General features: G+C 41.1%; 1 protein-coding gene across 3 annotated transcripts in view; it reads left to right on the forward strand.

The window, feature by feature from the left end:
* Nucleotides 1–17202, forward strand: part of FAXC (failed axon connections homolog, metaxin like GST domain containing) — a 76576-nt gene extending 59374 nt beyond the window's left edge. For 2 of the 3 annotated variants that reach the window (XM_055433130.2, XM_088840699.1), the window contains 2 exons: nucleotides 9797–9832; nucleotides 10466–17202. In XM_055433130.2, the coding sequence (XP_055289105.1) occupies nucleotides 9797–9832; nucleotides 10466–10755 (326 nt within the window). In that variant the 3' untranslated portion in view covers nucleotides 10756–17202. The remainder of the gene's footprint in view (nucleotides 1–9796; nucleotides 9833–10465) is intronic. The other variant, XM_055433129.2, reaches the window with a different exon arrangement.
* The last annotated feature ends 203 nt before the right edge of the window (nucleotides 17203–17405 follow it).

A 17405-nucleotide genomic window follows, 5' to 3' on the forward strand; every position in this document is an offset into this window, starting at 1 on the left:
CACCAGTAATGCATCCATCCATGTAGTCCAGAGGCATGGCCATAACAGGAACTCACCTCTGGGTCTCTGGGGTCAGGAGGGTGATTTTCAGTCTGAGAGATGTCCCTGGAGCTAGAGCTCCATTTAGCTCCCTAATGTGTTCCTGCCTGCAGTGTCCTGTAAAACTTGGAATGGTGGTCTGGCTAGAAAAATTCAGTAACAGCATGGATTCTAAGTCTCCTGACAGTCTACAATCCGGTACACTAGGTTAGTACCTTGAATTCCTCAAGCAGTTATGAAAGCAGTCAGAGAGACCAGGAAAGGCTGACCAGGGAAAAGAAGTTCGGTTCATACTCTTCATCCATTTTTGGCCGCTCCCCTCATAAGGACATTGGGTGCCTCTTGACACTGGCAGGTCAGTATAAACGCCCGACAGGCATACTGCCATATGAGGATAACCATGGAACCGTGGAACAGGACACAGCTCTTGCTTCTTGCACATTCACACAGACAGGCACACTGAGTTAGGAAAGTAGAGACTTTACATTAAAAGAGCAAAAGAGTCCCAGCTCTGAACGTTCTTACCTTGTCTTGAAGATCCCGGACAAGACACCAAGATGATAGCTTACAGTGAACAGTGTTGCCAGATTCGTGGTCTCTGAAGGAGAAGATTTAACTCTGGGACCAAAGACAGTCTCAGTCACTCAGAGCTTTGTGTAGATTTTATTAAAGTAACGGGGATAGAGAAAGCTTCCAGCAAGAGGCACTGGGAGGGGGTAGGAGAGTACCCGCCTCACTAGTTTAAGCAGGGTCTTATACTTCTCAATTACCTGCCGAGAATAGATAAAAAGAATACCTCAAGTTTGTAAGAGTTACACCAGACCCTTTCCCAAGGCATACATCCCGAGATAACTTTGGCACAAGATTAGCCAGAGAGAACGTTTCCAGCAACGTCTCTGCGCGAGATATACTGTTGCTGTGTCATCAGAAGTACAAGTCTTGAGAAACAGGTTTCCAGGCAAGAATTTTGTTATATTTTTTATATATATAACAAATATATATTTGTTATAATTATAATCATTAACATAGAGTCTAAGAAAAGCATTTCCATGAGTAAGACATTATGCTGTGATCATTGCTGCTGCTGCTGCTGCTAACTCACTTTAGTCGTGTCCGACTCTGTGTGACCCCATAGACGGCAGCCGACCAGGCTCCACCGTCCCTGGGATTCTCCAGGCAAGAACACTGGAGTGGGTTGCCATTTCCTTCTCCAATGTGTGAAAATGAAAAGTGAGAGTGAAGTCGCTCAGTCATGTCCGACCAGTAGCAACCCCATGGACTGCAGCCTACAAGGCTCCTCTGTCCATGTGATTTTCTAGGCAACAGTACTGGAGTGGCTTGCCATTGCCTTCTCCGCTATGATCATTAGTTGGGACCTAAAGAAAGGCCAGTTCTCAGGTAAGATACATTGTTGCACAAGGCTCAAGGAAAGCATGAGCAGAGAATGTTCACCTCCTCCTTACAGGGCCTTGGGCTGCCTGCCAAACCTTTACCTCTTTCAGTCTCATGGGCAGAGGAGCCTGGTGGGCAACAGTCCACGGGGCTGCAAAGAGTTGGACATGACTGAGAAGCTAAGGCTTTTCACTTTACATACCCTGGCTGAGAGACTGGGGGTGTACATGAGATCACCAGTGAATAACGTTGGATGGATTGATGGGACCAAACAAGGCAAAATCGTACAAGAAACTGAGGCAGGTGAGCAGTCATGTGTGGTAGTCATGGTGGGTGGGTAAGGAGGTTGATGAAGGCTGTGACTGTGTGTGTGTGTGTGTGTGTGTGTACTCATGTGTATGCCCAGAAGTTCAGGCCAGGTTGATGGCAGCAGGAGTACGCTCCAGACTGGTGGGGATAGGACTTCAGATAACATATTACCAGGCTTAGTTGGAAGGAATCACGCATTTGTTGAAGGTCTTCTGAAACTACCACTAAGTGGGGGTAAGGATAGTATGGACTTATATTTAATTTCCTAGATAATCAGCATGAAGATATTTCTTGTCTTGTGATGTGCTGGAAATGATCTAAATTGAATATTCAATTCACAAATTGACTATCAGATTGGTGATGCTTGTAGCACTTAAAATAGTTTCCCTTTATTGTAATCAGATTTTCCATGGTGGTCTAAAAGTTCATTTAGGGGTGTGTTTTGTATATACGCTCTCTTCCTGTTACTTCCTACTCTCTCCTTCCATTTCCTTACACACCTGTGAATACAAACACACATTTACTCACATAGTTCTATACATACTTATTCACACACTTACAGTTTTACCCAAGTGCATTCACATACCCTGTACACATACAGTCACATGCTCTGTGCACACATGCACTACATTTGGTGCTTGAACAACACCAGTTTGAATCGCACGGGTCACTTATATGTGGATATTTTTCAATAGTAATGACTATAGTGCTACACAATCCATGGTAGGTTGAATCCACGAATGTGGAGGAACCTTGGATACAGAGGACTGACTATAAGTTCTATGTGAATTAACCCCCACTTTGTTCAAGGGTCAAGTGTATGAGGTCATCTGTTATTTTAGAAGGATTCAGTAGAACTCTTAGATTGTACAGAATCCCTTCTTAAAGAAATGAGGCATCTTTTACTGATTTATTTATGACTTGGCGCTTTCCTCTGTTACTTCCTGGAGGGACTTGAGGCATTTAGAATTCTTTTTAAAGAAATGATTGGTGTTTTTGGAGAATTGATTTTGAGTCTCACTTGGAGATGTACACACTGGGAGAATCTGATGCCATCATCTGCAGGGCATTGTTGGCACATAGTTGCAGGCAGTTTGATTCTTAAAACAAGTTAGTAGCTTCCAGCTCTCTTTGGGGACTGGAGGAGCACATGGCATTCAAGTCCACAGTGACTCTTTAAAACTCATTTCAGTCATTATTCCAGGCCCCTTCTAAGCCTTTGATCAGAGCTGCTAGTGCAGGCAAGTGACTAATCTGGTCTCAACTTCTTTCTCTGCCTTTGCTTTTTCTGTGGTGGAGACTTTCCCAAGAAGTAACAAGAGGAAAGAGAAGTAGGAACAAGCCACCAGGAGCCTGGGTAACGGAGAACTGGCTCACACCCAGGGGAGCAAGTGGTTTGGATCTGGCTATTTTCTGCTGTAGCTTTGGGACAGCCAGGGTGACATTGTCCTTGCCACCTGTGTGAGGGCGTGTGTATAAATATTAGCTTTTTGGGAGTTCCCTGGTGGTCCAGTGGTTAAGACTCCATGCTTCCATTTCAGGGGGCAAGGGTCAGATCCCTAGTCAGGGAATTAAGATTTTTCATACCTCATGGTGCAGTCAGAAAGTTTAAAAAAGTTATTAGCTTTTTGGTCCTAGATATTATTGACAATATCTAGTTACACAAACTACTCCAGGAAACATCGAGAATAGTGGGAAATTTTCCTTAATTTCGGTGAGTAGGAGGACAGACTTTGAACATTCGACAGTTCTTAAAATATACATAATATGTTTGTGTATGATATGAAATATCATTTCCTGACTGGAAAAATTTAGAAAAGATAAAGAATTTTTTAAAAAGATTATTAATAACTTGTGACCTCAACACCCACAGAGAGCTTCTATTAATATTGTAGTATGTTTGTTCATCTTTTATCAAGTACATGTATGCGTATATGTTTCAAAATTGAGATCATTATGTTGAAATAGTTATATCCTGCAGTTTGCAGTTTTTGATTAACTGTATAATGGCCATTTCCTTTGTCATTTAATATTCTTCAAAACAATGTAGTTGGTAGTTGCAAAATATCCTATCCTGTAGCTACCCAGTAATATATGTGATTAATCTTTTTCTGGACTTGGGGGTGGTTTGTTTTATTTTTTTCTTTCGTTTTGGCTGCACTCGGTCTTCATTGCTACATGCCAGCTCCTCTGCTTTCAGTGGTCAGGCTTCTCGTTGCGGTGGTTTCTCCCGTTGCAGAGCGTGGACTCTGGAGTGGGCAGGCTTCATTAGCTGTGGCTCAGGGGCTCCAGAGCACAGTCTCAGTCGCTGTGGCACACAGGCTTAGGTGCCCCAAGGCATGTGGAATTTTCCTGGACCAGGGATTGAACCCATGTCCCTGCAATGGCAAGTGGATTCTTTACCACTGGACTCCTGGGAAAGTCTCTTGCTGGTGATTTTAAATGATTTTTACTAACGTTCTATAGTGAATATTGTATACTTATTGTAATCTGCTTACCTCTGGTTGTTTACTTAAGCTAAATTTCTAGTTGGGGAATCACTGTCTCAATGGGTGCAAACTCTTGGTCTGCACAGCTAAATTGCTTTCTAGAAGGACTGTTTCAATTTATATTCTCATCAGCAATATCTGAAAGTACCTCAAATGGAATGGAATTGCTGTATCATATGGTAGTTTTATTTAAAATTTTTGAGTAACCTCCACATTGTTTTTCATAGTGGCGTCACCGATATACATTCCCAACAACAGTGAATGAGGGTTCCTTTTTCTCCACATGCTCACCTATACTTGTTATTTCTTGTCTTTTTCAGCAACCCTTTTAATATGGAGTCACATTTGATATTTTGATCAGAGTATCCTTGCTAGAGAATTGCATGTGGATTTGGCCCTCTTTAACATGGAACATGGAGAGCCTGGAAAGTAAAACAGCAAAAGGGAAAGGGTTTTGCCACTCTGCTGCTCGCCCTGGGGAGCCAGATCAAAGTCAAAGTACCTAACGCTATTTTTCTGAATTTGTAAGAAACACAACCCTCCATTGTTTTTGTTATTCTGTTGCAACCCCATGGGCTGCAGCACGCCAGGCCTCCCTGTCCCTCACCATCTCCTGGAGTTTGCTCAAACTCATGTTCATTGAGTTGGTGATGTCATCCAACCATCTCATCCTCTGTCGTTCCCTTCTCCTCCTTTTGATCTTGCCCAGCATCAGGGTCTTTTCCAATGAGTCAGTTCATTGAATCGGGTGGTCAAAGTGTTGGAACTATAGCTTCATCATCAGTCCTTCCAGTGAATATTCAGGATTGATTTCCTTTAGGAACTGACTGGTTTGATCTCCTTGCTGTCCAAGGTGGGGCTCTCAAGAGTCTTCTCCAACACCACAGTTCAAAGGCATCAGTTCTGTGCTCAGCCTTTTTTATTGTCCAGCTCTCACATCCATACATGACTACTGGAAAAATCATAGCTTTGACTAGACAGACCTTTGTGTTTTAAGAAAAACCATGTTCAGCAGATTTTCTATCAGTAGTTATTTATTGTATTTGGATGTATTTTTTGCTTATTTTTTGATAGATTATAAGATAGAATGCTGGATATCCTTAAAAAACATACACGTATATACCCACCCCACACTCTTACTGTTCTCTATTTGGAGGTGTTTAGGAAGAGGTTGTGGGGGAATTTGGGTCTTGGGAAAGGGCTGGCTTGAGTGACCTTTGCTGGTGTTTGTATTTTTAGATCTGTGAATTAGCTTCAGGGAGACTGGGAAAGGGGGTGGGGTGTCCTCATTGCCACATTCAAGTTTGATAAGAACTTTTCTAAAGAGGAAATGTTCAGCGCCCTTGCTGCTTGTATGACACAGGGTTAAAGGAAGCAGCCACGGGCAGAGCTGACACCCAGCACAAGCATGGAACAGGGAGGTGCTGAGTGAACACCTTGAAAGCAGAGTGTGTGTGGGCACCAGCCCCGTTTTCTAGATATTGGCTGGTTAAGGGTCCAAGGCTGCATTGGTGCTTGGAGGAACTGGAGTGATACAGGAAAATGAAATGAGTCACTTTTTCCAAAGAGTGGGAAATATTTCCATTAGCGAAACTTTAAGAGAAAAGTTCTTTATTCTGTCTGGGAGTGTCCTTGGGGTTAAGGGCCATTTGGTTTTCTGATAAATAACCTCTCCAGTTGTCTGAAAATATTAATAACCACTCATTAGTCATTTTGCTAATTTATTTTATTTTAAAGTAAAAAGTAATACACAATTGTCACAATAAGTGGAATTAGGTGGGTGTGTTTTAAAAGATTTATCATCTCCTCACTTATATTGTGTGTGTGCTAAGACTGCTTCAGTCATGTCTGACTCTGTGCGACCCCATGGACTGTAGCCCATGCCCTCCTTCAGGGGATTTTCTTCACCCAGGGATCGAACCCATGTCTCTTATGTCTCCTGCACTGGCAGGCAGATTCTCAACTGTTAGCACCACCTTCCTATAGAATATTGTGCAGCTATTAAAAAGATATAGTATTCTCTTTAGTGAAAAAATGATAATGTGTATAGTGCAATTCCATTGTTTATTTTTAAAATAATAAAATAAAAAAGACAGTTATATACATGTGTGTAAATTTGTATATGAAAAATAAAGGCACAGATGTCCAAAATCACTCCCATAGAAAACCACGATTAGGGATTTGAAGTGAACCCTTCTGTACTTTTTATTTTTCATATACAAATTTACATACATATATATAGCTGTTTTTGTATTATTTTAAAACCAAATGGAATTACGTTATACATATTACTTTATTTTTTTTTTGCTAAATAGAATATTTATTTTTTAATAGCTGCACAATATTCTATAGGATTGATATAACAAATATCAGTCAGTCCTTATTGGATATTCAGGCTGTTTCCATCTTTGTTTTCTTTCTCTTTTTTTCATTGACATAATACTATATTCAACATCCATGTGCATCTGTCTTTACATACTTATGCTTTTTAGTGGAATACAGTACTACAGTTAGGGTCCTGAGCCAACATATAAGTGCATTTAAAATTTCAATAGGTAACATCAGATTACTTTCCTGAAAAGCTTTTAACAATTTATACTTCCACCAACCATGTTGTACAATGTCTGACTTTCCACATTGGATGGTATCAGGCTTTAATTCTTACCAGCCTGATAGGTGACATTATCTGTTTGTTGAGTACTCTTTGAGAAGAAACCTGTTTTAAAAAGTTATTTCACAAAGTGTACGTCTTCAATATGGGCCTTTATGTTAACATGAGCATATGACACACACACTACACACAGCCTGTTTCCACTGCTGACTTTTTCATTCTTTTTGGTTGGTAGCATGTTGAGTGGATCTGCTGGTAGAGGACCTATGCATAACAAGGGATTGCAGATCCAGATAAAGGGAGAATTGAAGTGTAAAGTTTCACTCTTTGCTTTACTCTTTTTATCAGGGCCAGGATATGAGGATGGGCATGTGAACTCCCAGTCCTTGCTTATCAAAGCGGACCATTTCTTAACGGCAAGATAGAATGATCTCTTCTTCATGACAACCCATTGTCTTTCAGTGACAACACCAGTCCTCTCATAATTCTTGAGACTCTAGAAAGAATTAATGAAAAATATTCTGTGGCAGGTAATTGGAAGCTATGAATTCCCAGGTCAGGCTGTCAACTCATCAGGAGAGAGGCAAGGTGAGGTCTTGGTGAAGGACATGGAGTCTGGGGACTGCTTTTGTTTGAATCCTGGCTCTGCCACTGTCTAGCTGTGTGACTTTAGGCAAGTTAATTAACTTCTCTGTTGATTCAGTTTTCCTATCATAAATGCAGATAGTAATCGCTCCTGTCTCATAGGATTGATGCCAGGACTAGGGATGGGAGTTAATATGAATTCAGTAATAAATAAGGCACTTCAAGTAGTGCCCGGTACACAGTAAGGGCTATATACATGTTTGCTATTGTTATTATTACTAATGTTTATTGTTCCTGATTGAAAAGGTTCTAATGACGCATAGTCATGAAGGGGGGCAACTCTCCTGGATGAAAGGTAAAGAAAAGGGCTATAGAGAGGACAGCCACAAAGGGCGTGCAGACAGTCATGTATCATGCAGATCCCGTGCACTTTGTACCTAGGTTCTGGCTTTCTGGGAATGGACTTGACTGAGGCAAAGAGGGTGGTCCCCAGCTGAGAAGTGACCCCAGTTCATCTCTGATATCCTCTACCCCAGTGGCCCCTTGCTGCCACTTCTGCATCTTTATCTAATTTTTGGTCACCAGCAATACCGGATAAAACATTTTCATAACTGTTTCCCTGAGGGAGAAAATAAGTGAAAAATTTGCATGTGTCTTCCCAAAAGGAGCAGTGGTGTGGGCTTCTCTGCTTCTGGCTCCTGAGCTAATAGATCTTCAAGTTGGAACCAGTCAGAATGGACTCATATAGGCGTGAGTCGAACTATTTTGATCTGAGAACCGTGTACATGGTGAACTGTGTACAAATCCAGTAGTTTACAGGATCCATGAGGCAGGGGGATTTGCCTTATGTTTTTTAGGGGATGGGTTTATTTAAGCAGAACAGCAATCAAATTTTGAACAACTTTAGTGGGAAAATGTTTACAATGTTATAGGAAGTGATAACTAATGATAATAATGACAATACATAAATTGAAAAAATACTGAAAGAAACAAACCAAAATGTTGATTGTCATTACCTTGGATTGGTGTGATTATTGATGCTTTTGTTTTCTTCTTTATGTATGTGTGTGTGTGTGTATGTATTATATATATTTATACCATTTCTATATATAGACTTAAGATTTTCCAAAATGAATATATATTATTTTCGTTGATAGAAAATGAGATAGAGTAGTTACAGACTAACCAATAAAGCTATTAATATAGAAACAGCCTAAATGGCTGTAATAGGGAGCTTAAATAAAACAAAACGAAACTGTGGTACATCTGTATAGTGAAGTATAATACAATTATCAAGGTGGTCATAGAGTAAAATTAAAAAGTTTTCATTATATGTTGTTAAGTGAAAAAAGTAGCATGGGAAACTAGGAAAAGCTCACGGGCAGTAGGGAAGACCCAGCACAGCCAAAAAAAAAAAAAAAAAGTTTAAAAAGTAGCACAGGAAACAATATATAGTAAATGCTACATTGCAAATATAAATATATGTAAATGTATATATGTGAAAAGTGACAGTGAAAGTCACTCATTCATATCTGACTCTTTGCGACCCTATGGACTATAGAGTCCATGGAATTCTCCAGGCCAGAATACTGGAGTTGGGTAGCTTTTCCCTTTTTCCAGGGGCTCTTCCCAACCCAGGTCTCCTGCACTGCAGGCAAATTCTTTACCAGCTAAGCCACAGGGGAAACCCAAATGTATATATATGCTATGCTAAGTCACTTCAGTCGTGTCCGACTCTGTGTGACCCCATAGACGGAAGCCCACCAGGCTCCCCCGTCCCTGGGATTCTCCAGGCAAGAACACTGGAGTGGGTTGCCATTTCCTTCTCCAATGTGTGAAAAGTGAAAGTGAAGTTGCTCAGTCGTGTCCGACCCTTAGCGACCCCACGGACTGCAGCCTACCAGGCTCCTCCATCCATGGGATTTTCTAGGCAAGAGTACTGGAGTGGCTTGCCATTGCCTTCTCCGAAATGTATATTAAATAAACATAAATTTTAGGAACAGCAAATTTCATAAATGAAAATGTTATGACAAATGGGATTATTGGTAATTCTTTTATTTTTTGTTTACCTGTATTTTCTAATTTTCTGCAATAAAACATGGATTACCTACACAGTAAGTGAGTGTTTATATAATTAAAAAAAATAAACATCCAAAGACTATTCTTAGGACAATAAAATCCTGTAAGAGTTAGTGACAAGTTATATGCTTATTGAGCAGTGTTGCCATCTGGTGGCTCAAAAGCAAAAACTCACTCTCTTTCTGCAGTTTGCATTTGGAATTAGGAAATGAAAGCCAAATACTGTGTCATGTTTCAGACAAATGCCTGGACAATTTTAGCAAGTTAATGAAAGTGTTCCTTTGATTCACAGGAAAAAGAAGTAACCTGGTGACCAAGCAAGAACCAGGTCATGGGTGTAGTGTTGAATTTTACTTAAAAAATTAAGCAATCTCTGTTTTACTAAATGTGTTTGCAGGCATGTTCATCCATAAAGACAGTTCTGAGTTATCTATTTTATGGATGATTCAGGGCAAAATTTCCTTCCTAACCTATTTTTTTTTCAACTACTTGGCGTAGTAAGCAGCCTTTAACAACACTACAAATATTTGTGGAATGAATGATCACTTCTGGCTGACTTAATCCAACTAACAGTTGGTGTGTTTTCATGGACTATAAATTAATTTAGAGATGAACCAGCTGAAGCACTAGTTTTCTTGACATGCAAACATAAAATAATAAAATGCTTCACAAAGCCAAACAATGGGTAGTTTAGCTGCCATTTTGAATCAGCAACCCTGCTCACTCCTCACCATCCTAGGACTCACTCCTGAGTTTCATCCAGCCCACTCACGGAATTTAACTTTTCCCATTCACCTTTCTTCTTCTGTGTATAAAACCTCAACATTTGAACACTGCCCCTGTGGAAAAGCATTGTGTTCATGCCTACCCTACATTGTTCTTCTGAGTTGCCCAGAAAGCCAAGTGGCTGGTAGATGGTTGCTTTTGAGAATTAACCCTTGCTTTCCTTACCACCCTGCAGGTGAGCTGATCAATCTCGCCATGTACTGTGAGAGGATAAGGAGAAAATTCTGGCCTGAGTGGCACCATGATGACGACAACACCATCTATGAGTCAGAGGAGAGCAGTGACGGCAGCAAAACACACACGCCCCTGCTGGATTTCAGCTTTTACTCAAGGACAGAGACCTTTGAAGACGAGGGAGCAGAGAATAGTTTTTCCAGAACCCCAGACACAGATTTCACTGGACACTCGCTCTTTGACTCTGATGTGGACATGGATGACTACACAGACCATGAACAGTGCAAGTGACAGTCAGCCTCGCTGACCCTCCTCTATTGGGGCTGCCACTCCCTGGGGTCAGTCCAGTCTCCCAGGCAGAAATCCATCGAGCTGGGAGGAGATCTTCGTGCTTGGCACAGTTCTCACAAGCTAACTGGAGTAGAGCAGCCTTATTTCTTTTTTGTACAAACAAGACACAGAACCATTCCTATGGCTCCATTTAAAACGAAGAGGCAAAAAAATAAAAAAGTCAGCATGGTTCCTGAAATCCATTTTTGTTTTCATTAGAAAACTAACATTGTGTGGTTGAGCAGGTGCAAGAGCGGGTTGTCCACAGACTGCTTATACGTTGATCCCCTGCAACCTGAGGGCTTAGGTGTGAGATGGATCCTTGAACATCCTTCATCCAGTAGGATTCAAAGTCGTGAGTGATGTCATCAGAAGGAATGCAGGAGATAAATATTCTTTGGTGGCCACTTGTATTTTCTGTGTGTATATTGTATGTTGAAATATAAGTCAAATAAAATCCATAGATATTCAGTGAACACCTACTATGTGCAAAGCACTGTGCTAGGTGCTAGCCAGTATTGGTTTTAATCCTAAGCCCTGCCAGTGACTAGCTGTGTGATTCTGGGCAAGTCCCTTAATTCTTGTGTGCCTCATTTCCCCCACCTGTAAAGTGGGGGTGACAATAGTCTCCACCTACCTACCTCACAGGGGTGTTGTGAGGATTCATGTGGTAACATTTGGCGCTTTAAACCTCTAGGAAGAGGTGTGACATAAACACATTTTATTCTTTAATGTGCTTCCTGCGTGTGAAGATCGGCGGGCGGAAGAATTCCATATTCAGGCAACAGCAGCCACGGTCACTCGCCCAAGCCAAGCTGATGGAATACACACCAAGGCACAGTTAGGACGCGCTCATCATTCTCTTTGTGATCTTGCTTGAATTGAAACCTTTCGTTGAAAGAACCTTGGAAATATTTTTACAGATCATCAACAGCTACAAACAGTCTTCAATTCTACTGTATATTTGCAGAGAAGTCTCTTTTGTTGCCTGAACTCACACTGGAAAGCTGTCCTTTGTTGATTCCGGAGTGTTAAGTTGCCTATGTTTGATTTACTTGGAGGGTATAAAGCTCAGGAATAAGGTCTATTTAGTAGATGTGAAGGGGAAAGGATTTTATTGATTTTTTTTTTTTAAGCAGAAGCTTGCCAACTTGTAATGTCTTTTTTGAAAACAAACTTTGCAAGATGTACTGAAAAGATGAAGCAGGAAGAGGATCGTTGTAAATGGTAGCAAAGCATTTTGTGCAGTGTAGACTCTATGCAGTTTTTATTAATGCAACTTTTCTGGTCTTCTCAGCCCTTGTCCAGTGAGGGGAAGGCAATGCTGAGGAGAATCTTAATGTTTCTTAAGGATTTCCCCTCCCTTTCGTCTCTTTCTCTCCCATAGAGCACCTGAACTTGGGGTTCCAGTGTTGACTAAGGCACTCTATCTCTTAAGACATAGTTTTGGTTGACTTAGAACATTTTCCAGTGAAATATGGGGTGAAGATCCTGGGGTGATGGCTGTGGATTTGGGCTTCTGACCACAACTGCCTGGGGAAGGGCTATTCCTAATGGGGTTAAAAAGGAACTTCTTAAAAGACAGCAACTTCTGAGAAGTTCATACACTTTATTTGAAAAAGACTATGAATATAGTTTTGGCAAAATAGTCCTAGAATGCTGTGGATTCACAAAGATGTAATGGGAGAGAGTTTTTGAGGTGATTGACCGTTTAGGCAATGTGTAGCTTGGGAAGAAGTGCTGAAACACTCTAAGCTAGACATTTTTATTCCACATAAAACTCAGTTGTTAGTATCTTATCAAACCCTTCATCTTTGAGGGGACTGTTTGATGCCTAATGAGAATGTGTTGGAAGATATATGAATGGATAAGCCTATTTTGTTTCCAGCATCATTTCCAGGATTACCCACCTCTTATCTTTCTAGCAAATGCATTCCAAGACCAACTGGTGGTAGTTCTGTGTGACAGAGGAAGTCCTGGCCTGAAGATGTGAATGGAGTCTACAGACTGCGGACCTGGCTCTGCTAAGACTGAGTTGCCCTTTCCCCACCTTCTGCGGGAAAGAGTTGTGTTTGAAATTTTGTCTATAATTTATTCTTCCTGTATAGCACAAAGTATACTGTATCTTCTTGCCAAGAAGGTTTAAGTTATGAGTATTTGGGGTCACAGATGTTTTTTATTGTGTATTACTTGGAGGGCACATCCATGGAGAACCCACATTAAATATGTGAAACCTTTCATTCCATCCAGGTGCCTCCCACGGGGGCTGAGTCCTGGGTACTGCCTGACAACTCATGTTTGGGTACTCAGCATTTTGTAGGTATAACTTGATTAGGAACCCTGGAATATACCCGGGTTTTACTTTCCCAAAGTGGGTTATGGAAAAATAATGACTAAGACAAAACCCACAGTGGTGTGGGCGACTTAGGCAGTCTTGATTAGGTGGGCTTTAATATGTTTCATTCTTAGGCTCCCCAGATTGAACTGTTCTCCTATTTGATGAACAGGTGCTACTTATAAGAAAAATAACAAGAAATTAGGGGATGTTTTGGTCATCTGACTCTCTTGTTCAAGTTCTGTATTTCTTTTTTATTGGAAGATAACTTAAGGAAGTGTGATCTTTAATGCTAAGAGATGCTTTCGGATGGCCAGAAGACCTGTGGGCTACCTGTTCTCTTTTACCTCTCATTGTAAAATTAAATTCTTTTTCTCCACTTCCCTTTGCCCCACCCCACCCTCATCTCCACTTGTCTGGATGAAGGAGCAGCCGAATTATACTTTTCCTTGCATATGTCAGAGTAGATATAAGGATGATTTAAATTTATGCAGAGGTAAACCGTATTGCCAGAGGTTCCCAGTTCTTTTATAACATCATGATTTGTGAATGTTAATGCTACCGAGGCGATGGGCTACCCAGCTGACTGATTACAGACTTAGAACAACTGGACTTGAAGCAGAACTTGAGTCTTGTCCTCACGTGAGCCCTACTTGTGTGCACTGAGGTATGAGGATATGTGTTTCTGAAACAACTAGGGTTGAAGGAAAGACGGTGTTAGGGATTATAGCTGCGGGAGTCTTACCCAGATTACTCGAGAGAGAGTATAGACTCATGGACATGGATAGCCGGGTGGTGGATTTGCTCTGGAAAGCCATATTTATTGGAAGGGCAGGCCCAGAACTGAGGTCTTTCACCTTGCCTTACAGAGTTCTTGCCATCACGTCAACTTGACTTGGATTATTTTTAAAACCACCTCCCTGAGAACTCACTCCATGTTTAGAACTAGCGCATCCCAGCCTCTCAGAGAGTGCTCAAAATCTTTCAGTCTTGTCCGCTGAATCTTTTCACCTGGGTCAGTTCAAGGGATCTTTGTTCAGTATCTACTCTGTCCAAAGTGCTGCTTGTGCTCTGTGAATGTCACCAAGATGGACATTTAAGTTACCAAGACCCCTGTTCTTGGCTTAGGTCTTTTAAGGAATCTGTGCCCATATGATCTCTCACTGGGTATTTAGTTACTCACTGATGAGTTGATAGCCCCTTACCCTAAGCTTGGCCCTGGAATCCACGCTGGATATAGAGTGGTGAACAGATGTGGCCCCCTGGTTTTAGGTATTCTCCTTTGCCTAAGCTTCTGTGATAATCTCTTTTATGTGCATTGCCACTTCCCTGATCCATTCTACCCATCATCTTAGATTAATATTTCTCAAGACTCCCATAGGGCACTGTATTGCTCTAGGATGAAGTATTCCTTTGGGCCTGGTGTCCTCATATTTTTATTCATCTTGTTCGCCAGGGCTCCTCCATTCAAGCCATCCAGTGCATCCAGGCTGGTCGATTTGCCGTTGCCTAGACACACCTCACGTGCTCTGCTCTGTGCCTCTGTTCATGCCAGCCCCTCTCCTGAAATGCCTCACACCCTTTACATGGCCCAACCTTGTCAGTTCTGCTGGAAGAGGTCTCAGCTTATTATAACCCCCGCTTCCTCTAGAAACACAGCTCCCATCACTTCCTTCCCTGAAGGCTGTATGGGGAAAGGGATTCCCAGAAGTAGGGTTATACCCTGGAAAGTTATTGGGCTTCCTTGGTGGCTCAGCAGTAAAGAGTCTGCCTGCAATGCAGGAGACTCAGGAGATGTGGATTCAATCCCTGGCTAAATCCCCCAGAAAAGGAAATGGCAGCCCACTTCAGTATTCTTGCTGGGAAAGTCCCATGGACAGAGGAACCTGGCGGGCTAGAGTCCATGAGTTTGCAAAGAGTTGGACACGACTGAGCACACACACAGTGGTTTTTAATTTTTGTGTCTCCATTGATAATCTAATGAAAGTCCTATGCCCTAGTCCCAGAAAAATATGGAGATATATGAAATTTTGCATGTAAGTTCAGGAGATCTAGAAATGTCTTGAAATTACCTGTGGATTCCTTAGGGGGTTCCCTAAGGAACCTTGAAGAAACCTTGTTTGAAAAACAGTCTTTAAAAGTTACTGCTGTTAGTGTTCATTCTTACTTGCTTTTATCCCAGCCAGACAGGAGACAAATTAGAATGAGGGGTGCGAGCACAAGTAATCTGTATCATTATCCACATGGAGAGTACTCTGTGACAGGGAAGAAGAAGAGGCGCCTCACACTGATTGAGAAAATATCCTTCTTCCGACAAGTTTGACATTTTGAAAGTGAAAGGATTTTGTTGTCATCATCGTTGTCATCTACCTTCTGACCACCCAAAATGTTGATTTTGCAAAATCAGTTCAGGGACAGGGCCTTCACTTCAGCCCTGAAACTCACCACTTCTGCATGGATAAGCTGACTGGTCTGTGGCTTAAGGTGGGAGAGAAGAAGCTGGATTTTTCCTTATAGGAATAAGTTCTGCACAATCATGTTTTTCTGAATTAATGAGTTAATCGAACAATTGTTGAGTGTATTTTCAATAAAAGGATGGTGCCTTTTGTTGATAGGAAACAACTCAGGCTCTTCCTCCTCTGCTTTTTCTTTCTCTTCTCCATCTCCCCCCTCCACTCCCTCCTTCCTCTCCTCCTCTTCCTCTTCTTTCTTTTCCTGCGGGGTGAGACTGTTTTCATTGCTCCTGGCTGTTACCCATGATCCTTTGTTCTCCTGTCTATGCAGTGCTATTTAAGAAGAACAAGGACTGATGAAAGTACATTCAATGACAAATACTTCTTGAGTCTAAATGCAGAACTCTGGCAACCCATTTCTAACAGGTTCAGGATCGATTGCCTGTGACTGTGGCATGCTTGACCTTTATTCCTTTACTTTTGATGATCTGGATGCAATTTGCAAAGTTCAAAAGGACCCCTTGGTGTGTGAGCAGGAGGCTCCTCTGGATGGCAGAACCCTTGCTAGTGCCAGGAGTAAATGCAAATGGATGTGGGATTTTCTTCATTTTTTTAGGTTTTTAGTCCCTGAATTTAAAGAATATCTTAAAGGTAATTAAGACACTTTAAGATAACTGGAACCAGCAACACATTGGCCTTACCCCTTAAAGAAGGTTACAGAGAATACTGAAAATAGTGTAAAAGGAAGCAACTCACTGTTTTGGGGCTGACAGTATGACCTCCTTAACCATTCTGGCTCTGGCCAAACAGGGACCTTGTTCCCAGACCAAAGCTCTCTGAAACTTCTGCTGCTGGCTAGACCATTTGGATGCTCAAATGTCAAGCAGATTATTGCCCCTAATTATCAAATTTGTAGACAAACAAAGGGGACCATTGCAATAATAAAACAGCTTATGAATATGGTCCAGCCAGTACCAACACTCCTGACCATTTCCATGGGGAAACAAGTTATCTAGAGCCAAACATTGGTACAGTACTTAGGTGTTCCATACACAAATAATTGCAGGAATTCACTTGATTATTGTTATAATGGTCTTCTTGAATATTTTTCAACTGCTCTAGTCCCTAATTACAGCTTTAAATATTTTGAAACAATTCACTAGCCATAGAGTGATATATATTTATGATGCTATTTCATTTTATGAAAAGTAGTATTACTAAAAGTGACTAATTCACCTCCCATCCCCCATTGGCAAGCATCTTTCCCTTCCCTTTTTTATTTTTTACTTTTAGTTCTGTAACTTTGATTTATTAGTATAATTTAGACCTTTAGTATTAAAAACAATTTGCCCCATGGGTTTGAAAACAGTAGGATTTAGCTCCTAAATTGTCAAGTTAATCAGCAGTGGCTAAACAGATAGCAGAGGGAATGTTATATAATTCGAGGCTAGAAAAGAGTAATGCTTTGGGTATTTACTACCTCCCTCCCTTAAAAAATACAACAATCTATAGACTGTTCTCTTTAATAGTTGTTCAGAATTGGAGGTCTTCTCTCATACTTGTTTCTATCCCCCAATAAGAGATCATGTTTGGCTTATTAAAACATCAACCATGTCCAGATGATTGTATTTTTATTTTTAACAAATTATATCTGAGTTTTTTTGCAGCAATAAGCAAAATAAATTTTGGAGGGAATCTCTGCTTCAGTAGGAGCAACATGTTTGTGTGACTCCTGTCAAAATGACTTTACCTCAAGTAAGCAGTCTCGTGGGATCATGCTTATCAGAAACGTGTTTTCCCCAGCGATCTGTATCCTGCTGAGT

This window comes from Moschus berezovskii, chromosome 10, assembly GCF_049115385.1.
Source record: "Moschus berezovskii isolate FMDL1 chromosome 10, NW_MosBer_1.0, whole genome shotgun sequence".
In the NCBI taxonomy this organism is placed as follows: Eukaryota; Metazoa; Chordata; class Mammalia; order Artiodactyla; family Moschidae; genus Moschus; species Moschus berezovskii.